We start from the raw sequence: 23,988 nt of genomic DNA on the forward strand, positions 1-23,988 counted from the left end.
TTTTTTCTATTAGGTCTAGAATTAATTTTGTGTACCTAGCATTTGAATGAGATGGTGTTCTGTTATCTTTTTGCAGCACTAGTTGCCTCCCAGGTGTAGACCTGTTGAGTGATTGATTGACCTATCCTGTGAATAGATTTCCAAGTGGAAACCAAATGTGACATCGGCATGTCTTCTATCCTTTTTTTATTAGATGTAACGTTTCGGTTTAATTCTCAAGGTTTGTTTATTAAGCCATGAGCTTGTGTATTGTATCTAGTGAAGGATTGTAGGCATGCTGATGCAACATCTAGCTTTTACTTGGTTACATTCTTGTCAGGACTAATTGTCTTAATTTAATTCACAGTTTGGCAATCCGGTTTCTACAACTCCTGTAAAGCGTCGTAAAGTTTCCCAATTGGAGTTGCCTAGTGAACCAACCAACATGTCACAATCTCCTGTAAAACCTTGCGAAAGCATGATCCTCGATTGTCGGAATCTGCGTATAGGGACCCTTTATCGAGTGATCACGGAGTCTGTTGTGGTGAGTGTAAAGCGACCCATATTCTGAGAAGAGACATGGCAACACGTTTTTCTTGTATGTCAAAAAATGAACTGAACGTTTCTGTTGTAATTCAAAAAGTTGTCATTCATTTTGATCCTACATGGTTATTGTGTAATGTTTTTGTCTTCATTTTAAATGGGTAGGGTTAATCGGTACGCAACATCCTCTCTGCAAGCTGACCATATGCAATCAACAATTTCATGCTGCTCAGACCAGGGACACCTTGCCCATTTTTGCCCACGTGCCTTTCATTTTGAAACCCTAGAAGGATCTCTATACCAGCTCCATATATGTTGCGACCATGCAAATGCACAAGACTTAGTAAAGTAGTCACTGTGCAAGTCTAGTTCTTTAACCTATTTATTCTATCACCGAAAAAGTGAGACTTAGTAAAGCGGTTAATTAAGATCAATCCAATTAGAATTATAATGCTTTGCCTACAATATAAAATAAGTGTACATACCAGATTGAGTAAATAGAGGGTCAGGAGAGTCGGAGATTGTGTACACACTGACTGCAGATCTAAGAGCTGTGTGAGTTCAGGGGAGCTGATCCTGTCAAGACAGCCCCTTCCTCTTACCTAACATGATGTCTAGAGCACATTACTCGAGCGAGTAGTGCCTTAGCCGAGTATCTCCCCGCTCGTCTCTAAAGATTCGGGGGGGCAGTGAGTTGCGGCTGGGAGAGAGGGATCTCCCCTCCGTTCCTCCCCGCCGGCCCCCGAATCTTTAGAGACAGGCGGGGAGATACTCGGCTAAGGCACTACTCGCTCGAGTAATGTGCCTTTAGCGAGTATACTTGCTCATCTCTAATGATGTCCATGATGAAGTCTGGGGGAAAAAAACCGAAATTCAACTGAATGTGGTGGAGGGATAGATAGATGCAAGTGATGTATCTCAGTTCTTTCTCCTGCCCAGGGCATTAACATTTTGCTGCTGGCACCTAATGTTTTGAGTTGATTTCTATTGATAGTTAAATGTTCTTATAGCCTGTCCACTAAGTAAAGTAAATTGGGTGCTCTGGTTATCCAACTTATTCATAAAGTCTACTGTGTTTTGTACTACAATAAGTTCAAAAGGTTAAAAAAGTGTACTGTTTATAAATATAAGTATTGTCTAAATAATACACTTTTTCTTTTCCAGTTCTGCATAGACTACGTAAGGATAAGAGTCAAATGTAAGCAATTCACTTTGTTTTATCAGCCTTCGCATAGATGTAGTTTAGTTAATATGGAAATCTATATGTGATCATCCATTGGCGTTTAAAGGGGTTTTCCTGGGAAAAAACTATTAATTGCGGAAGACCCACCGCTTGGGATCCCCGTTGATGAGCTAATCACCCCGCCTGCTGTCAGTGCAGAGGGCTAGACGTGTGTTATAGGGGATTGGAGCTGAAGTACCCTAGTTGGCTTCACTCCCATCGAAATCAACGGGAGCTGAAGCAGCTATTACACTTCTGCATCCATTCCTGTATCAGAGCTGGAAGTGTAATGGCCGGCTTTAGCTCCTATTGATTTCATTGCCCTAAAACTCACTTCTGACCTGCTGCATTGACAGTTGGTTGGATGCTCAGCTCATCGTCAGGGATCTCAAGCAGTGGGTCCCTGGTGATGTAACTATTTATGACCTGCCCAGAGGATAGGTCCTCAATAGTTATTTTCCGAAAAAATTTTTAGAATTAGAACTTAAACAATTTCATCAGTACTTACGCCAAATAGATAAACTTTTGCAATATGCACTTACCTCTCCCTTTTTTTCTGATCTCTACTTTGTGTACTTTATCCTGCTGCACACAATAGTTGGACAGAATTACTAATACTATGTAATAGTGCGAGTATAGACCGTCTTAAAATGCACCAGATTTATCATAGTGACTCATGCTGAATGAAAAATCTGGCGCATCTTTTGACACTTCTGTCTTTCGTTATACCACTTATTAGATGGCTTAGTTTCTAATGTTTTTTTTGGTGCATATAGGCCATGTACCTTTTCCTGGGAAGCCATGCCTATTTTCTTGCAAAAATACTTACTTCCCTTCCACAAACCCAAATAACTGTGTGAAATTGTCTAAAGCACATCATAATTGTGGTGCAATTTTCTGGTACAATTTGCTTGAGAAAAGTAGTGCCATTACAATAGTAAATCTGTCCTATGTTTGAAGGGCTTTGCAAAAAGGGAAGCTTGCTTCCTGCTTATTTTGCACATAAGCTCTCCAAACAGCACGGTGTATGCTGACCTGGTTCTGCGATGAAATGTGTCAACACAAACTTCATGCCACAAAGGGCTTTGAGAATCTATAGCACGTAATCTCCAAGAGTGTAGATGTCATGTTTTTAATTAACAATCACAGTGCATACAGCCTGCAAAAGGGAGAAAGGGTAGGATGGAAGCACATTTTTAACAATACTCCCTTTAACACCCTCACTAAAAAAAGGAAGAAAAAATGGCAGTCTGAAATTGACAGGCAGTAATTATGTGATATCTATTTTCATATCAGCATCTATAGCCTAAATGGCTTGAGTGAGAGTGATGTGAGCTCACTCACAGTCTGCGTGACAACACTAAGTCTGAAAGAGACTTTCTAAGTAGTGCCGCCTCACGTATTTGTAACTTTAAAGGGGTTTTATTAAAACAAAACCCCATCCTCCAGCTGGGTCCAGCCTAAACTAACAAATGAGGGGTATACTTGCCTTTCCTGGGACCCCAAGACGCAGCTGACAGCCGGCATTGGCTGTAACTTCCGAGTAGGCCAGCTGGGTGGTAACACGTAACGCCTGTGGCCAATCAAAGGCCGCAGCGCCACATCCCCAAACTCCTGGCATCATGGCAGCCAAGATATAAGTGCTGATTCCAGGAACGCCAACTGTGACTCTGTGGCCTCTTATTGGTCGCATGCTTTTGCCCATCCTGTCTACCTGGAAGTCACCGCCAATGCTAGTGCCAGCTGTCAACTGCGTCCCGGGGCCCCAGGAGAGGTAAGTTGTTTGTTGTTTTAGGTGGGGCCCAGCTGGGGGGGGGGCAGGGTTTTGTTTTAATGACAAAAAACCCTTTAAGATAGCAATGCACATTAGATAATTCATGCCAGATCCCACTGTCTAATTTTTGTGGGAAGAAGGTTCACACGTAATTATGGGTCTGCAGAGGCAATAACTTTCAGCACTTCTATATATTTTTTCTTTATAGTCACTTTTAGATTTAAAACATTTTAGTGTTAGATTTTTAATCTACACAATAGGGGCATTTTTATAAATTTGCTTTTGGAAAGTCTAATGGTGTAGTCAGTAGTTCGGTGTCTTTAGACTTAGACACTTGCACTAAGTACTGTATAATACTGAAAACAAAAAAGTAAGTATAGAATTTATAATCCAAGTTTTGAAAAGTATGTATTTCTTGTTCATAGCGCCTCATGTAGAAAGTGGTTCTGAAGAACTAATACTGAAAACATCAGAGCTTACAAAGTGTGAATGGTGCTGTGCAAGAAAACTTTCCGTAGTGTTTTTTCAAAGTACACCGGCTCTCTGTCATAAGCTGCGGTTACAGTTTAACATGAGCAGACAAAATGGACCTGGATGGTATGACTGCAAGGCTACAAGTAAGTCTGTTCTTCAGATTATTTCTTCTATGCTGTGTTTTGAGGCTGGGTATGCAGAGGGACCCCCTACACTTGAATCCCTTATGTTATGTGTTTTCCCATGTTTGAGACTACAGTCCATACTGGCACAAGTAATGTAGGAACATGTCGAGTAACAGGATTCAAAACTAGTTTGTCTTAAGAATAGCACGTTTTCTGCTTGACGTGACCCACTAATTAGTATTTGCATATAGTTTGTGTATGTACAGTATATAAAAGCACTTGCACTGTCATAGACCCTTCCACACCGCAAGTTATGGGCCATTTACTTGGGACGATTATCGCTCACTATTCGTTGACAAGTTCTAATCACTGACTTTCAGTCAGCATAAAAACCACTGCTGGATTGCGGGCTTGTTGTTCTGTGCAAACTGATTCTGACCTAGGCGAAGAGCCGGCATCTAAAATCTCCAATATGGTTGATAGCCTGGTAGTCATTACGAAGGACAGCCTTCAGGTGATGGATCGGACACCTACAATATCCATAGAAATATGTTCCTTCAGACGCCCAAAACATTCTCCGAAGGAATCGCCCCCTTGTAGGAGTTTGAAGACATCTTAGCCAGGGGATGGAACATTCCTGACAAATGCTTCACCAAACCAAAGCGAATGTATCCCATTCCCAGATGATTTAGTCAAGTAGCGGTCACATTCACCAGTCACAGGTCCTGCAGCATTTCGTTAATCAAAACACTACCCTTTCGATGATGGACACTTTGTCTTTTCAGGATGTGTGTGACAAAAAGTTGGAATCGCTGGCCAAGACTTCTTTTGAGACAGTAGGTTTGGCACTTCAGCCTGTTTTTGCTTTTACCCACATCAGTAGTTTCACTATTGAATGGGCTAACCAATTATGCAGAAGCGTTCTTGCTGGTTCTCTTCTGGGAGAATGGGCAGACATTGAGCATCAGATAGGACAGGTGTTAAAATATTTCTGTGAAGTCTCCCTTGATGCAGTCAGATTCTTGATGTGCCTTGGTAGCTTCAGTAGCCATACACCGAACTCTGTGTTCTCAAGTCCTGGGCTGCAGTTGCTGCCTCTAAGAGATCCTTAACAGATCTTCCCTTCTGGATCGCACCTCTTCAGCACCAGGCTGGACGGGATTATCTCTGAGAACACTGGTCTCATCTATCACAGAATAGATCCAGCCGTGCAAGATCTATACAAAAGAAAAGACCTCAGTTTTGCTCCTTTTATCGCTCCTGCTCCCGGGTTTCTGATGCCAAGAAATCTTCGCAGGAACAAAGCCGAAGGCATTCCTACAAACTACATCTTTCCAGGGGGCCCCAGCCACAATCCTCCAAGTGTGCCTCTACCAAATCCTTCACTTGACGAGCAGCTCCCACCCAAGCCATCCAGGATGGAATGATGACTTTCCCTATTCAAGGAGACCTGGGTTGCTCATATCCTAGACGCCTAGGTTTAGGAGGTTGTTTCCTTGTGCTACGCCATAGAGTTCTTGACACACCCTTCAGGTCTCCTTTAAAAGCCAATACTTTAGCTCATACGATACACACGCTGTCCATTGAGAGTAAGCGTGGCTGCCCACCTCAGAACACTTCAATGTATTGTATTCCAATCTTTGTGGTCCCCAAGTAGGTTGGCACTGTCAAATCTGTTCTGGAATTGAAGAGGTTGAACCAGTATGTCAAGGTTCGACACTTCTGCATGGAGTTGCTAAAATCTGTTACTGCGTCCATGGAAGCAGGGGAAGTTTCTGTCATCCATTGACATCAAGAATGTGTATCTTCATATTACCATTTGTCAGGCCTGTCAGCAATTCCTCGGCTTTGCTATCAAGTCCTCAAACTACCAGTTCATGGCCTTTTCATTCGGGTTGGCCAGGGTCCCGAGAGTAAACACAAAGATTCTGTCATTTATGATGACTCGACTCGACTCCAAGGGGGAAAGCAACCATCCTCTATCTGGACGACCTCTTGGTGAAGGCTCCAACTAAGACAAACTAAAGAGTCTCCACCTCATGCTAGACACACTGTTCCGGTTCAGGTGGATCATCAACCTCCTCAAGTCCTCCCTCTCACCGTTACAACGCCTGTATTTTCTAGGCCTCTCCTTTGACACTGCATGGGCCCATGTACTTTATCCTTGCAGAAACCGCATCTTCTCCAGAGACAGGTGCGCTCTTTACTAACACAGCCCCCTATGACCATTCCCACTGCATACAAGTACTGGGGCTGATGGTCTCCTCCTTCACGGTGATTCCATTTGGCAAATTTCGCACTCTGCCTCTCCAGTGAGCCATTCAGTCTCGGTGGGACAAATCCATGCACTCTCTCGACGAAGAAATTCGCCTTTCACAGCAGCTTCAATGCTCACTTCTTTGGTGGTTGGCCTCTCCTTAGATCCATCTGGGACTCTTCTTTCTGACTCTACACTGTCAGGTACTCTCCATGGGCACCAACCTTCTAGGCTGAGGGAGGTACACTGCAGAAACTTATGGCCCAGGGCACTCTAATTGTAAAGGCGTCTGCCCTTTTGATAAACGTGTTAGACCTTCAGGCCATCCTTCTATCACTTGAACACTTCGTATCTTAGATAATAGGCATCCCAGTTTGGCTGTTGCATACATAAATCGTCAAGGAGAGGCCTGCAGCACCACGGTCATGGCAGAAGCTTCTCTCTCGACTGCCCACATACTGGGTGTGAACAACTGGATAACAGACCTTTCTTAGCAGGGATAAGGTCAACCCCGGTAAATGGGAAATGCATTCCAACATCCTTCAAGCTCTTTGTCGAAGATGGGGTCACCTGGACGTCGATCTGATTGTGTCCAAAATCAGCCTTTGTGTCCACATCTCAGGACCTCCTGGCCCGAGCAGTGGATGCCCTCATAATTCCCTTGACGTGACTTCCATTTTCCATATATCTTCTGACTCATCCCAAATCTTCACAAGAAGATCAAAATGAAAGGCCTTCCAGTGATTCTTATCGCTTTGAACTGGCCTGGCCGCACATGCTGCGAAGATCCTGCAGACCTACTCATCGATACTCCATGGCTCCTACCTCCTTTAGAAAGATCTCTTACAGGGACCCCCTCTTCCACGTGAGTTTGTCCACGTTTAGTTTAACAACATGACGATTGAAGCTACGGTCCTAAGTGCCTGTGGATTTGCAGAATCCATCAATTAAACCATGATGAAGATCTACTATTGTGTCTAAAAAGGCTTCTTACTTTAGTGGTAACAACGCAGCTTCCACTCTGTGTTTTTCGCTACGTTTCTGCCAGGAGGATCTGTACATGGGTTTGACACTCAGTTCCCTGCAAGGTCCATGATTTTTGACCTTCCGTACCTTTCTGCAGGTTGGTCTCTCATGTCGCACCCTGTTTCATCTTAACATTCTCCTATACCTTTTTGGGACCTCAATCTGGTACTGGATGTGCTTCAGTCTCCCCCCTTTGAGCCCTTGCGTGACATCCCAGCTCGTCTTCTGTCATGGAAAATGGTCATTTTGGTGGCGATCATGTCCATCCATCAGGTTTCTGAACTTGCGGCCTTGTCGTCCACAGTTTTCCATTGAGACAAGGTTGTCCTGCATCACGAGCCCTTCTTACTGCTTCAAGTGGTGTCGGCCTTCCACGTTAATGAAGATAGGTGGTGGATCAGTTAAACAAATGCTTAGCAATGGCATCTAACATTTATTGACTATCATGACATCTGGTTAATGGATATGCCATTAACTTTTTTATAGCCTTTTATGATGAATCCATTAAACTGATACCATCATTGCCTGTGGGTGATCACAGCCTCCATTTTAACGCATAAGCTGAACATAAACAAGAAAACAGATGTGAGCAGTCCCTAAAGTGTTCCTTAAGTGAAACTTTAAAAAAATGCATAATAGAAATCATTGTAGATAATGTCCTGTACTCCAGATCTAGCAGCACAGACTGCTGAATATCAATATAGGCTGTGTTGCAGGCTCCTGCAGATCTTACACACTACTCTTCTGTTGAATGAATAGATGCTTGCAGCACGATGGTAAGAAGTGCAAACTGCTTTATTTGAAGTCACCTATTCTCTTTATTTAGATCAGGTGAGCTGCTGGGAAATCAAATTTCCTTCAGCCCATCAACAGGTTACAGATTTTTTTGCCTACACTACAGTATGTGCCCCATAGACAAACCATAGAACATATTAAAGGGGTTTTCCAAGTAGTACCTGCTGTCAGGGCCACTGCTCCAACCCCTGTGTAGTGGCGGGCACTCGTAATTGAAGGTTCAGCTGTCATTGAAATCATTGGAAGCTATTCCTGCAATTACAAGCGCCGGCCACTACACAGGAGTCAGAGCAGTGACGTCCCCTCCGACCCCTGTGTATCGTGGCTCTGACAATGGACGATTTCTGCAAAATGCCTTTTAAACAACCTGTAGTTTGTCAAGTGACATTCGAGAAAACCACAGAGAACTTGATTCTCGCTTGAATTCCTACTACTTCTTCTTGGTCACCGAAAGTTGTAATAGTTGATGTTGTGTATGTACAAACCAGAGGTAAACACTAATGGTACAATATCAGTTATGTGAATAAGTTCTTAAAGTGGTTCTCCAGCTATAAACTAATGATGGCTTAGAAGTGAATGGGAACTTAGCATGTAATGCCAAGTCTGACCATTGTCGTATGAATGGAGCTCTTTGCTTCATGCAGAAATTGGCTCCGTGCACAAGTACATTGGCCCAGCAAACAGCTGATCAGCAAGGTTCCTGGCAATGGAACCCCACCAATCTACTATTGCTTATCCTCAGAATAGGTCCTCAATAGTTTACAACTGGACCTCATTGTGGGTGTGATGATAGTAGTGTTGAGGTCCATTTAGACACAACGATTATCGCTCAAAAGCTGTCTTTTGAGCGAGAATCATTGTGACTAACGCGCAGCCCTCGTGCCGATTTCGTTAAGGATTTGCTCATCGCTGTCTTGTAGCAAGCTGAAAGACAACGGTGAGCCTTATCAGTGCCGCGGGCTGAGTTCTCAGCGGGATACCGCTGATATTGTTTCAGCTCGCATCCCACTCGTAGAACACAGCAGGAGTATGTAGAAGACAAGTGGTCCAGTTGTCTTCTGTATACCCCACTCAGAGCGTTCAGCTGTGTATACCAGCTGAGCGCTCCGTGAACACAGGGGTATACAGAAGACAGTGCTTCAGCTGTGTTCTGCATATCCCGCTCAGAGCTCGCAGCTGCATACTAGCTGAACGCTCCATGAACACAGCAGGAGTATGCAGAAGACAAGCGGTCCAGCTGTCTTCTGTATACCCCGCTCGGAGCGCTCAGCAGTGTACCAGCTGAGCGTTTCGAGAAGACAACAGCTGTATACAGAAGACAAGCGTGCCAGCTTGTCTTCTGCATACCTCGCTCGGAGCGCTCAGCTATATACCAGCTAAGCGGTCCATGAACACAGCAGGATTATATAGAAGACAGCACTCCAGCTGTGTTCTGCATACCCCGTTACGAACACTCAGCTGGTATACAGCTGAGCGCTCCGAGAACACAGCAGGAGTATACAGAAGACAGCGGTCCCGCTTGTCTTCTGCATACAGCGTGAGCCTTCATTTACACACATATTCAAAGTGATCGCTCAAAACTGTCACTCAAACTGCCATTTGAGCGATCATCTTGCCATGTAAATGCACACCACGATTATCGCTCAGAAGACACCTTCTAAATGGGCCCTTTGTTGATAAATGTTTGCCATCTCTTCTTTTGTAGGTATAGAAGAACAATACATTGTGATGATCTTTGAAAAACCCTTGATTGGACACGAAGTTATTTGTTTTGAAAACCTACTATCTGAAGTTGGAAAAAGACACTCAATTCCAAACTTTCTATCAAGAATTGTGTTTGATGAAGCTAATAAGCGACTTGTTGCGTTTACCAATCATGCACAGGAATCCCCTTCGACTCCAAAGGACCACGTAACCAGAAGTGTAAATGTTTTTATTCTTTTTTTGTTTTTTTTGTTTTGTTGTTCATTATATTCTGTATGCAGAGTGATTGGAAGTTTGAATGAGCCCTTTGTAAGACAATGGCTTCTCACACGGGCATATGTGTACAGCACTGCAAATCTCCCACAGCGCTGTACACATTACAGCCCATACGCTCTGCCATGAGAGACCACGTATGGCACTGCACATGCCTAAGAATGACGTAGACCTGCGCATTGTGATTTATTTATTTTTAATTATTATTTTATTTATTTTTATTCCCTGCTCTGTTCATAGCGTAGATGCATATGGGAATGCTGCCCTCCGCAATGCATGCTGGTATAGACAGCGTTTCATCCTCAGCCCATACAAGAGCTGCTTATAATGCACAGAGAACTAGCTAGAGCACGCTGCGATTTATTTCTCCTGCGCGTTGATACGCTGTGTCCACAACGCATGGAAGAAAGAAAGCCTAATGCCTCCATTCACTACGTGTTACACACGGGATATATGCTTGCGTAATACGCTCTGACAATACGCCTGTGTGAATGAGCCGAAAGGGAAATTTGACAGAAGACTAACAAATTGCAAACAAGGTTTTTTTTTATGTGGCTAGGCAGTTTGCATAATAAGGGGAAAGAGGAGAGAGTAAAAAAAAGGCTGCGTATTAACAATAATGCATAATTGTGGGAGAAAAGTATGCATTTAGATGACAGTTGAAACTCTGACTCTTCTGAAATGACCCAAGTGGGCTTCTGCCCTTTTTGTTCTAGGGATCACCTGGGTTTCCAGAAATCGGCCCCCAGCAATCCTAATGTTATGACATACGCATTACATCCAGACACTTTCTTTCTTTATAAAGTTTGTATGTTATAGTGCTACGGAGAAATTACTGTTACAAATTGTTGTATAGACGGAAAATCTGTAGCAAATGGACAGCAAAACGATTTCTCTGGTTTAAGAAAGAAATAGGATACAGCCATTAAAGGGGTTGTCCCGCACCGAAACGTTTTTTTTTTTTTTTCAATAGCCCCCCCCGTTCGGCGCGAGACAAACCCGATGCAGGGATTAAAAAAAAAAAACGGGTAGTACTTACCCGAATCCCCGCGCTCCGGTGACTTCTTACTTACCTTGTGAAGATGGCCGCCGGGATCTTCACCCTCAGTGGACCGCAGGTCTTCTGTACGTTCCATTGCCGATTCCAGCCTCCTGATTGGCTGGAATCGGCACACGTGACGGGGCGGAGCTACGAGGTGCAGCTCTCCAGCATGAGCGCCCCATTCAACACAGAAGACCAGACTGCGCAAGCGCGTCTAGTCGGGAGATTAGACGCTGAAAATTAGACGGCACCATGGAGACGGGGACGCTAGCAACGGAACAGGTAAGTGAATGACATCTGTATGGCTCATAATTAATGCACGATGTACATTACAAAGTGCATTAATATGGCCATACAGAAGTGTATACCCCCACTTGCTTTCGCGGGACAACCCCTTTAACTATTTCAAGACCAGACATTTTTAGTTTTTTCCTCTTCACATTTAAAAAATTTTAATCTGTAACGAGGGCTTGTTTTTCATGAGACGAGTTGTATTTTTTCATAAAATGCATTGAAATACTTAAAAAATTTCTTAGTGGTGAGAAACGGAATAAAACATGATTGTGCTTTATTTTTTTAAGGGTCATTTTTGTTTTTACAGCGTTACCAATGCAGTATAAATGCTAGGTTAAATATATTCTGATTATAGTTACACCACATTTACAGGTTTTTATGTTCTACTACTTTAAAAAAAGAAGTTTTGTTAAAGAAAATTAAAACTTTCGATCACTTCCAATTTTTTTGGAGATGAAATATATATCTATATATAATATAAATAAAATTTTTTTAATCAATTGTGTTCTTTTTATAACCTTTTTGTTTTTGGTCCTAGTAATGGACTTCAACTTGTGAACGTTTAATCGCTTGTAAAATATAGTGCAATACTTTTGTATTGCAATATATTAGATATTTAGCGCAAAATCCACAGCATACAATCCCCAAGCTGCCATGGCAGCTGAACAGTATTTTCCCTCTGTCAAGCCATTTAAATGTTTCAGTCAGCACGAACCGCAGCATCTAAAGGGGTTAGAGATTACAACCTGACCTACCTCCAATCCCAGCTGCTGTACCTGTATGTCAGCTGTATTTGAGAGCCTGCACCCGCCACATATTAAGCAGGCAGCTCAGCTCCCAAACCCAATCCATCCTAACTCTACACAGTCCAACATTAACATCAGATCTGTCCAAAGGGGTTAAAGGGATATTCCTGCCCAGATATATATTGCATATTAACAGGCTGTTTCTCTCTAGACCTAGGGGCCCTCTGACCCAACCACCAACCCTCCCCTTCCAAATGTCACTTCACCTTTTTGCTTGTCTCAGCAACCAAGTCCTGAGAGGTGGCTGGGTTTTATGGAAATAGCCGAGCAGCCTGAGCTACTCAGTTTCCATGACTCTCATAGAAGGGAATGGGAGTTGCTTAAAAAGTATGATGCATTGTTCGTGGAACTTGTGAGATGTGGACAAAGCGTGCTATGCTACTATTAATGTAACTACTATTTGCTTCTATGGGAGTTAATGGAATAGTGTAGCACAGGGTCCGTGGCTGTTTCCATTACACAGAGACACCTATCTGAGCCTGAATGTCGTGACCAAGCAGGGAGGTGAGGCAGGATGTGTTTGAATGCCTCTCGTTCCAGGTATAGGTGCAGGTCCTTGTTGATATGCCATAAGTATTCAAGATGTGCTTACCTTTATAGGAAAACCTTTAAATCGGTACTGAATAACCTTTGTCTGCTCTTTTAGACCCCAAAAGCACAATCTACAATATAAATTCAAAGAAAACCGAGGTCTCCCTTTCATGAGACGGGCACTTTATCGGGGATCTGATAGATGCTCTTGTATAAAGGGTTACATCGGGGTGTTTTGATCAACTAGAACCAGAGTTTGGTGACTGTACTTCAGCTGGTGTCCAACCTAAAAGGGTATGAGGGAGGCATCAAGAAGTGACCGTTGTGTTTTAAAGGGAGACTGTTCCAAGATTTAAACCCCTTCCCTATCGGCACAGCCACTCTGTTCCTCTTCGGCAGTTCCACAAAGATGTATGGAGTACAGCGCTCCGCTATCACCAGCAAATATTGTATCCCATGGAAATCTATTGAGCTGTAGTGCACATGCTTGTCTACCGCCCATTCATAGTGAGGAAAACACAGGATGCCAATAGTTATGATCAAAAAGGGTCCCAGCAGTCATCCCCCTCATGATTCTGACACTTATTCCCTAGCCTATGGATAGGATATCTGCTTAGGATTCCTGAATTTAAATGGATTGTTCTAAAGAGGTGAACAGGATAAGCAGTCTGTAAAACAGCAAATTTAACAAATGTCATGTGTTCCAGTCCCAAATTTCTATCTATTTGTGTTTCATTTTACTCTGTCTTGCATACAGGTTACATCAGAGACTCGAATGAAGTTGCGGAATTCCACAGCTCACTTGAAGTTCTTTGATGATGATGAAGAAGAAGGTGAAACGCACAATGTCTTCATTGGCCCTATTGAAAAGTAAGCATATATTTCATGACAGCAAAAACCAGTATTATATATACCTGCCTAGTATATTCATTATACAGAAAAATAATAAAAAGTAACCCAACAGCACCCCACCTCTCCCCCCAAGAGAAAAAAACTATAATACCAGGCTCACACGAACGTAAAATTACTGCATGCACTGTGCACTTGTGTGACACGCAGTAATTCGCAGGCAATCAAATACACTGTGATATGCAGTTCCGATCACATTAACGTGTAGCAATTGCGTAATATGCGAATGCCAAAAAGAATGCGTGTTCTATTTTGTGGTGTGTTATGCGCGAGAGAGCTCATTATTCTCTGAGTCCATGCACATCCATGCACAGTGGCGTGGTAAGCATAAATTTAAAATGCTGGTGGACTGCGCATGACAGTGTGCATGAGATGTGCAGTACAATTTCGCTGACATACACGGTGATAGGCCAGATCACTGGCAGCTCCGCGGCAGTAAAACACTGGGTGAGCCCGGCATTATGCTGTATGTTGTAAGAGGATATGAAAAGTTACCTTCAGAAGTGAACACTTTCAGGAATATGTCAAAAGATAGTAGCAAAAAGAGAAAAGGGTAGAGCAGTAAGTGTTTCTCTCCTTTAATCACAGGCTCCCTCTTACAGTCTCTCAGCCAATCCATGAGTCCTTCTTATAAGGCAAACTGGCCAATGAGAGTTAGAACTGCCAGTAACCAATGGGAAAGAGGCTGGTTGTCATGTAGATTATACTTAACTCCCTTACTGGGCAGATTAACCTATAGTTAACCATTTCAATCCCTGGGTAAATGTTTGAGCTACCTTAATATAGAGAGCGCTGTGTAGGAACCTTCTTGGTCACTACATTTGTAGCAGATGTAACCACCCAAAGATCATCCCAATCTTCTTGGAGGACGCATGTATAATGCGGTCAGTAAATATAAAAAAAAAAATGGGTGTAGGCTCAACCTTCTCAGAGAAACACAGAAAACCAGGGTATTAGTTCAATCCCTCTCTTTTCTTAAAACCAGCATAAGTAAATGTGTTTTGTGGTTAGGGCGCCCCTTCCTCAGTATTTGCTGGGGACGTGCTACACCAAAAACAGCAAGATAAGGGAGGAAGGAAGGGAAAGTGTTGAATCTATCTGGATTCTCAGGAAAGTTTGAGGAGTAGTTAATTTGTGTTTAATCCAAAATGCCGATAAAGGAGAAATGCAAATGCTGCTCAAATATTGAAAATAGAACCACGGAATTTATTAGCTTCACTACAAATTAAAATTTAAGACAAGGCCGTAGTTTATAGGCTGCAATGTTCCCGTCATCTCAAATTCTGTGTGGTCTGACTAACAAATTAAATATGTAGAATTAATAAACATAGATCCATAGCTTTCTTAAGCACAGCGTTTCAAGGCATGCAGCACTTAAACACAATTGTGGTTTTGATGCTCTTTAGGTAGTAGGAATAGAACAGATCTCTATATTTTATATTTTATAAAATATAGAGATCTGTTCTATTCCTACTAATTCTCTAACTTCCTGGTGTCATACAAACATGAAATTTGGCATGACCATTCTTTAGGTCCTAAATAGGAAAATCAAAGGGGTCACAACTCGATTATTCAATGCTAATTGCAAAAGTAAGTGCACCGCTATGTAATGTAACTTCTCGGTGTCTTACAAGCGTGAAATTTGTTGCGAGCATTCTTTAGGTTTTAAATGAGAAGAGTGGGAGGGGTGGCACATTCTGCAGAGGGACCTTGGTACACGCAGCCTGAAGAGAATCTAACATTCCTCTATATGTATGCATATATTTTTCTTCGGTTACTCTAAAGTAACCTTGACTTCATAACATTTTCTGTGCAAACACCACGTAAACACCTGTATCAAATTAACTGGGGCGAAGCCGGGTATATCAGCTAGTAGATAGATAGATATAGATCATCTAGTGGGTGCACTGTCAGAGTAGTATTACTGTCTACAAAAATGACCTAGAATACTCTTTCAACACTTTACCATAGAACATTATGCTTTCCTCCCTCTTACAGCGCTAATGACATAATGACAGTGGCTGTAAGTGATTGCGTCTGCGCTGCTTGCACTTGAGAGCCACTCTCCCAGCGGATCACCACTTAAATTCCCAGCAGGTAACAGAAGAGCTTACTGCTCCTCTCCTGTGTAAGGCCACTCTCACACATGCGTTCAGAAAACTTTTTTGCTGCAATTTTGAGTGCTGTTTTTTAACGTATGTCACAGCCTTTGACAGCACTTTTTAACGCACCCCATCATTGTGATGGGTGATGAAGTGCATTAAAAAGCACTAAAACGCATGTAAATAGGACAGTGCCTGAAAGTCTGCGAGGCCTCATTGCGTTTCTTCGCTCCCTTCTTGATTGTCCTTTGCTTCTACTGTGTTTTACAGTAGTACAGATGTAAAAGCCACATACATAACAGGCGTGCCTTGTTCTATTAAAGGGAATGTGTCATCAGAAGAATGCTGGTGTTTTTAATATTCCATATCACTGTGTATATATTTAATCCAAAAAAACAAAACATATTTTTCAGTTTTCACTCTGGCCACTCAGTCTAATGATAATTCCTATACTGTACAGAAGCCTTTTGGACCATAGAAACAGTGGACTGGAGGGGCCTTTTTAATCCCCATAGGAGAATGTTCTAGACATACTCTGATTTGTACAGAGGTCATTGTGCAGGGAGGGGAAATAGATAAGCTGTGACCATCACCTATATCATGGCAGAAACAGCGCTGAAGCCTGTGACTGACTGAGTGGTCATGTGCACAAGGTACAGCACATGACCACAGCTGCAAAGCCTGGGCCGGGACTTGATACGTTTTTTGTGTCGATTCCTGGAGAATGCCTGTAAATTATATTTGTATTTAACCCCTTAGTGACGGCCCCATAGTGTTTTTATTTCCTGCCATTGCAAGACTGGTATGGAGAAAGATAGCACCGCTATCTTCCTGCATACAGCGCCGGCATCAGCTGTTGAGTACAGCTGACACCCGCGGCCAATAGCTGCAATCGGTCGCACGGACGATCACGGCTATTAATCCTTTAAATGCCGCTGTCAGTTCTGACAGCGGCATTTAAATCCCCTGACTAATGTTCGGGGGTCCCGTACAGCTCCCCTGCGGTGAAATTAAGGGAGCCGTGCGGGTGTCATGGCAGCCGGGGGCCTTCTGAAAGGCCCCATGGCTGTCTTGGCAGACTGCCCATTAAGCCGTCCCCATAGGGTGGCTTAGTAGGCTGCCTGTCAGAATACAGTATGATGTAATGCTATGGAATTGCATCATTCTTCAGGAGCGATCAAAGCATCTCTGGTTGTGGTCCCCCTTAGGGACTAAAAGAAAGTGTTAAAAATAGTAACGTTTTACTAATTATTAAAAAAAAAAGTTATAAAAGTTAATTAAAAAAAAACCTTTACCCACATTTGCAATAAAATAATCTAAATAAAAAAGCAAAAATACGTATTTTGTATCGCTGCGTCCGTAAAAGTCTGATCTATCAAAGTAATGCATGATCTACCCCGCACGGTGAATGTCATCTGAAAAAAAATATATAAAGAACTCCAGAAATGCACTTTTTTGTGGTCATCCTATCTCCAAGAAAAAATGTATTAAAAACCGATCAAAAAGTTGTTTTGTATTCAAAAAATGGTACCAACGGAAAGGACAGAAAGTACCGCACAAAATGAGCCCTCTTACAACTATGTTGACAGAAAAATAAAAGTTATTGTGCGCAGGAAATGGAAAATAGTTTTAAAAAATTAAATATCTTTAAAAAAAATTACAAATAGTACAAATAATACAAAAAACACTATACAAGTTTTGGTAGCGTAGTAATCGTACTGACACCTAGAATAAAGTTATCATGTAATTTTTTTGCAGTTGGTGTGATTCACAAGATGAAACAAGATGCACTGAAAGATGGCGGAATGTTGTTTTTTCCCCACTTCTCTCCATTTAGAAATTTGTAAAAGTTTTTCAGTACATTATATGGTACAATGAATATCACCGTTGAAAAATACAACACGTCCTGCAAAACACAAGCCCTCATACAGCTACATCAAAGGATAAATAAAGGAGTTACAATTTCTTAAAAGGGAGGAAGAAAAAAACGAAAATGCAAAAAAAACTCTATCACTCAGGGGTTAAAAACTTGATTTATACAATAGGCCATTTCTGATGACGCACCCCCTTTCACTATTGTGCACATCCACTTTGCATAGTGGAACGCTCATTCACCTGGAATGAGAAGAGCTTTGCTATGCTAATAGCGTAAGACTGTTCAAACAGTTGTTTGTCAGCTGCCACGTTTGTGATATGATATCCATAATCACAACCTTATTCCAAGCCAGTCCAGTTCTGATAAACTTGTCCCTATTTGCAAATCTTCTATAGCAGAGTGTTATGGGTATTTTCTATTTGATTACTAGCCCTTTAAGAAGCTGGAACATTGTAAGAACGTTTGTCACATACTGTATGTTTTTCCTTTCAGATTGATTGTTTATCCTCCGCCTCCTGCAAAAGGTGGGATCTCTGTGACTAATGAAGATCTCCATTGCCTAAACGAAGGAGAATTTTTAAATGACGTTATTATTGATTTCTATTTAAAGTAAGATGTATTTATTGCTTTATTTATTTTTTTAATGTGTGCAGTTTTAACCTTTCTTTAAACAAGGAATGTTTGACACACTGAAATACTTTCTCCCAACCCCATCTTTCTTCATCAGGCAAAGATAGAACGAAGAGGTGGCATCGCATGTGCACACCTTTTACCATTCACTACTATATAAGTTAAATAAACAGCCAAGCAAGCGTGCTCGAATTGTTTAGTTTTTTTCTGGCTTTTCTCTGCTGCCCACCGCACTAACTCTAGTACCTGGATGCATTTGGCCTGTGATCCTCCGCTCCCCCATCCATCAGCACACACCTGTACTGGGGGTGAGGACTTCTGACCTCCTAACAATTTTCTCTTCCGAAGTCCCTCTGTTAGCTTAGCGCTGTTCCTGATAACTCTGCTGGGCCAGCGCTTCAAGTTTAGACCCCCAACTTCTGGCCTTCACAGGCTGAGGGCAGGAGGCGGGACTTCCTCTGGTCACAATGGTGCAGGCATATCTTACGATAATCACACCTGTGTGGGCTCTGTTTCTACTAGGCACACTGATGTGGGCAGGGTTTCTTCAGGCCGGGTCAGTGCTCCTACTTGAGGTACCAGCTTCTGGGCCTATACAGGCAGCTGCGGTAGGCCAGACTTCCTATCTAGTTGCACGCTAGAGGAAGTACTCAGACATGCTTAGAGTGGCCACCAATGGCTGGGGGCCATTCCCGTGGTGGGACAGGGCAGAACACCCAAGAGCCAAGCCTACCTGGTCCAGAGCAGAAGTTCAGCAATAGGCTGTCAGCCGCATCCAGCTCAAGGTCCCTCCCTTTTCCCCCCGAAATGATTCAACAAGGTAGGCTTGGCTCTTGGGTGTTCTGCACTGTCCCACCACGGGCATAGCCCCCAGCCATTGGTGGCCACTCTAAGCATGTCTGAGTACTTCACTTAGTGTGCAACTAGATTCTCCTCCGCCTCTGATGTCCCCAGGGTATAATGGACATCATACGCCTTCATATTAACTTTTGGAAATAATACTCTAGCAGTGGATTGTCCAGTACTAGGGACAGCATGGGTCTCTAGGTTATTGGCATTATCTCTTCTTCCTTTAGCACATCTCTGTGCCAAGCAACAGATATGGTGTACCTGTCCACTGGGAACCCTCCAATAAGGCCCACCAAGCTCCAAATTGAAGTGGGAACTCTTTCCTTTGGCTACCATGAATGGTGTGATACGATCACTCTCCTGCATATTTCCCAGTCAATTCTGAGTAGCAAACTGGAGAACACACAGTACTTTCCTCTTTTGCCTTTCTTGCCTGTTATTCAGACCCTTGAGGATCAAGTCTGTCTTTCTTTGCTTATTGTCCACCTCCTAGTAGCAGTAGCTATACCCAAGGTTTGCTGTGTCCCGCAATGACACAGACGAGAAATGGATTATAAGTTAAATAACAAAAATCATGTATTAGAATCCCAGGGTCAGTGCCGCAATTCATAAAGCAGAGTGGAGAATCTCCGCCCTGCTGACTCCGCCTCCAGCAGAGTTAGGACATTGCATCTTCAGTGCCATTGATTGGTTACTTTCAACTTCCTGCATGTATGGCCCACCCCCTGACTACCAAAGAAGGTAGCCTATTTGCTGCCGCCACAGTTCTGCTGATCAACCCCGCCGCGAACACCACATCTGCTTGATTTCTTTTGGGGAGACACAAGATAGTGGATGCTGATCAAAGAGCGTTATGCAAGAAATCAACATGTATGGCAGCCACCCGGTACTGGTGTAAATGTGCTGTAATGATGGGCAGCTGTTGATTTCTTATATTAAGTGTAAGAAATCAACTGATGTATCAGCTGCCCGGCACATTTAGCCAGCCCTACAAGACAGGTTCAGAAATGTGAGGTCTATAAGGTACAGTGCACAACAACTGAAAAATCACAAGCAGGTTGTGAGACTTTATGACTTAAACGGCGCACTCGTAGTGAATTCTGCTTATGCTAAATAGAGCTGCTGTCTGTGTGTTCAGAAGTCATGTAAGAAAAAAAAAAGCAAGATTAAAGTCAAGAATCGTGCAGAAGTTTAAAAAAATTGAGATTTTAATTTTTAGCAAAATCGCCCTTCTCTGTATACAAGTCAGTCTGTGTGCTGTCGTATTTTAAAGGAGGTTTTGCATAATAATGGTAAACTTCTACAGTCTCTTTAACATTTCTGTTTTCTTTTGAACTAGGTATTTAGTCCTGGAGAAACTTAGAGAAAAAGCGGACAAAATCCATATCTTTAGTTCTTTTTTCTATAAGCGACTTAATCAGAGGGAGAGGAGAAATCTTCAAGATACTGCAAACTTAACGTAAGGAAAAATGACAATGTTTTTTCGATTCATTGAAGTAGATGCTAGCAATATTTTACTGTAGATTTTACATTTTTTAGTAATATTTAGTACTATAACCCAACTGTTAATTCGTGTTTAGACTTTGCAGCGTTGTACAGAGATTGTAATAAAACTGTAAAGTATGTTAAATAAGCAATGGGGACTGAATATGAAGGCCAAAATAACATAATCCCACCAGTGGTCTTAACCCCTCCCCACTTAGAAACCATTCTAGTACTTCGCAGTATCTATACTTCTCAAGAGCCATCATGCAATAGTGGTACGGCAGGCACAGGAACCGTGCCCACCAATCACTTGTGGCTGCTGACTGCGATAGGAGATTAACGCTCACCCCAGCTGTTTAACCCCTGAGATGCTGGAGTCAGAGGGAGAGGACTCTGTCAACCCAACCACTCCTCCCCCATGCTATGTCCCTCGGCCCACGATGCAAAGGAAAATGAAATCCAGCGCTCAAAATGTGCATATAATACTGAATTTAGTACAGTAGAATAGTTCTATGCAGGGTCCAGGAACCCACTCCCCTAGTATCCAGGTACACCAACAAGGATGTAATACCTGCTAGTATCAGGAGTCTTGATTGGGTGATGTGAAATTAAAAGCACAGTATATACTCGAGTATAAGCCAAGTTTTTCAACACAGAAAAATGTGCTGAAAAAGCCCCCGTCGGCTTATACTCGAGTGAGATGTTAAAAAAAACACACAAAAAACCGCAATACTCGCCTCTCAGCCAGCGTTGCTGTCCCCGGCGCGATGCTCTACCCAGCGGTGCGGCAAGCTACTTCAGTCTTCTCCCCAGCTTGATCAATTCCCTCGCCGTCGGCGCTGTGATTGGATCGAACGCCGGCCAATCACAGCCGGCGCCCAATAAGCCAATCACGGCCATTCAGTAATGTCACAGCGCTGGCTCCTTCTCCTGCCGCACAGCCACGGAGTAGCCGGGAAGTCTTCTCCTCCTCTACGCTGCCGGGAGTCCCCATCCCCCGGTAGGCGCTGCTGCCGGGCCCGAGGAGATAATGGTGAGCGGCTCTGCAGCCCCGGAGCTCCTACTGTATGTATATAGTCTGTCCATTTAAGGGTATATGCCTGTATAATATGTATGTGTGTATATATGTGTAATCTGTTCATATAGGGGGAATATGGTTGTATATATGTCTGTATACTATGTATGTGTGCATATATGTGGATATATGTCTGTATACTACACTGTACAGTGTGTGTGTGTGTGTATGTGTGTATGTATGTATGTATGTATGTATGTGGATGTATGTATGTGTGTGTGTGTATATATATATATATATGTGTATATATGTATGTATATATGTATATATATATGTGTATGTGTGTGTGTGTATGTATATATATATATGTATATGTATGTATGTATGTATATATATATATATATATATATATATATATATATATATATATATATATATATATATATATATATATATATATATATATATAAATATTACCTACACACACCTAGGCTTATACTCGAGTCAATAAGTTTCACCAGTTTTTTGTGGTAAAGCTTATTGACTCGGCTTATACTCGGGTCGGCTAATACTCAAGTATATACGGTATTTTATTATTATATACATAAAGTAGTACTACACATTCCGGAGATGGCATTCAAGGTTCATACTTAAAATCTAAACATTGAGAGATTTTGAGGTAGAAACCCTTTCTTATAAACGAGCTCCTGGAACACCTAAAGGTAGATTTTATAAGATTAAAACCTTAAAATATATTTTAGCCCCAGTATCAGTACCTTTTTACCTTATGAGGGTCCCCATGGCCTAATTTTTAAGGGGTTCTTTTAACCCTTTCAAATCCAATTTTGGATTCAGGCTTTCCTAAAAGGCTTTCTCTTTTTGCTGTTATACAACAGTGCCATCTGCTGGCTAAAGCTAGTGTGCGTGCGCCAGAGAGGCTCCGACAGCGGAGTGGCTGGCAATAGACGGTAAGAGTACCCTGTCGGATGTCTTCCTACATTCTGATTGAAGCTTGTACAGCTTCAATGTTAGAAGGTGTCAGACAGTGTATTAGAAAAGGTTAAATGCGGAATAGGGTACTGTAAACGTTCTAATATTCATCATGGAAGGAGAGAGATCCCCATAGAGAATGAAATCACGCTCTTTCACCTAAAACCTTTCCTAATTTGTGGTGCACCCTCTATACCCCCCACCCACAACCACTAGTGCAAGGTAACATATAGTATAAATTGTTCCTCATGCTGTATCTTTATCTGAATTTTTCTTGATAAAGGAGAGTGCCATCTCTGAAATACATCGTACCACTTAAAAATGATTATTAAATAATTCAATACATAATTTCACTTTACCCAATTCAAGACTCATGATATGGGTGGACACCATCCCCTTTTTGGTGTACCTGCATACTGGGGGTTGGGTTCCTGGACCCCCCACAGAAGGAAATACACTCTTGTCCTAATTATTATTGTATGCACACTTTGACCCTTAGCCTGCACAGTGCTGGATTTAATTTTCTTTTGCACACTCTGCTTTTCTGACCAAGGTTTCCATAGTCCTTGGCTGATTCCTATTACGCTCTTCCTCTGTGATGTCCCTGTGACAAGAGGGTTTAAATCCACCTCTCTGAAGCAGATGTGTGACAGCCTGACAGTTTGCTGGGCTGCCCACACCATTCCAGTTTTATTGGTCTTTGTTTACCTCTGTGCTTATTTCCTGGAGAGTGGTCTCATTTTTTAAATTTAAAAATGCATTATATGTACCCTGAGACAATGCTGGTAAAAAACAGGCCCTCAAGCAGCTAAGTCAGCTGAAAAAATCTGTCATTAACCCTTCCCAATCCACTGTCTGACGTCTAAAGACATTCTGATTGAAGGCTGTACAGCTCCGATGTCGGAAGACATCCGGCAGGGTATTACTGTAAATTACTGGCCTCTGTGTTGTCGGGGGCTGCTTCAGCATGTCACATATTGTAGTACTGGCTCTAGCCAGCAGATGGCGCCATTGTATAATGGCAGCAAGAGAAAGCCCCCAAGAAAACCCTGAATCTTAAATTGGATTGCAAAGGGTTAAAGGGGGTTACCCAGGAATGCTAAAAAATGGTTGCTGTCAGTAGAGCATGTGGAAAATCATCCTAGGGTGGGAGATATCCTGTGCAGATCGGAGGAGGAAAGGAGCAGTGGTACATGTAGTAGGTAGTGTAGTGTTAGGCTCTGCCCTCTTCACCCGCCCTGGTATGCATATGAATTCTAATGACTGGAGGGGGAAGAACTGGAGCCG

At 42.5% G+C, this 23,988-nt stretch overlaps 1 protein-coding gene across 7 annotated transcripts in view; it reads left to right on the forward strand.

Moving 5' to 3' along the window:
- SENP6 (SUMO specific peptidase 6) overlaps positions 1–23,988 on the forward strand; it is an 82,100-nt gene that overhangs the window by 36,172 nt on the left and 21,940 nt on the right. For all 7 annotated transcript variants that reach the window (XM_066604682.1, XM_066604717.1, XM_066604708.1 and 4 more), the window contains 7 exons: positions 347–523; positions 1,687–1,720; positions 3,944–4,135; positions 9,901–10,118; positions 13,603–13,715; positions 18,225–18,341; positions 20,551–20,670. In XM_066604682.1, coding sequence (XP_066460779.1) covers positions 347–523; positions 1,687–1,720; positions 3,944–4,135; positions 9,901–10,118; positions 13,603–13,715; positions 18,225–18,341; positions 20,551–20,670 — 971 coding nt within the window. The remainder of the gene's footprint in view (positions 1–346; positions 524–1,686; positions 1,721–3,943; positions 4,136–9,900; positions 10,119–13,602; positions 13,716–18,224; positions 18,342–20,550; positions 20,671–23,988) is intronic.

The sequence above is a fragment of the Eleutherodactylus coqui genome, chromosome 1 (genome assembly GCF_035609145.1).
Source record: "Eleutherodactylus coqui strain aEleCoq1 chromosome 1, aEleCoq1.hap1, whole genome shotgun sequence".
Taxonomy (NCBI): Eukaryota; Metazoa; Chordata; class Amphibia; order Anura; family Eleutherodactylidae; genus Eleutherodactylus; species Eleutherodactylus coqui.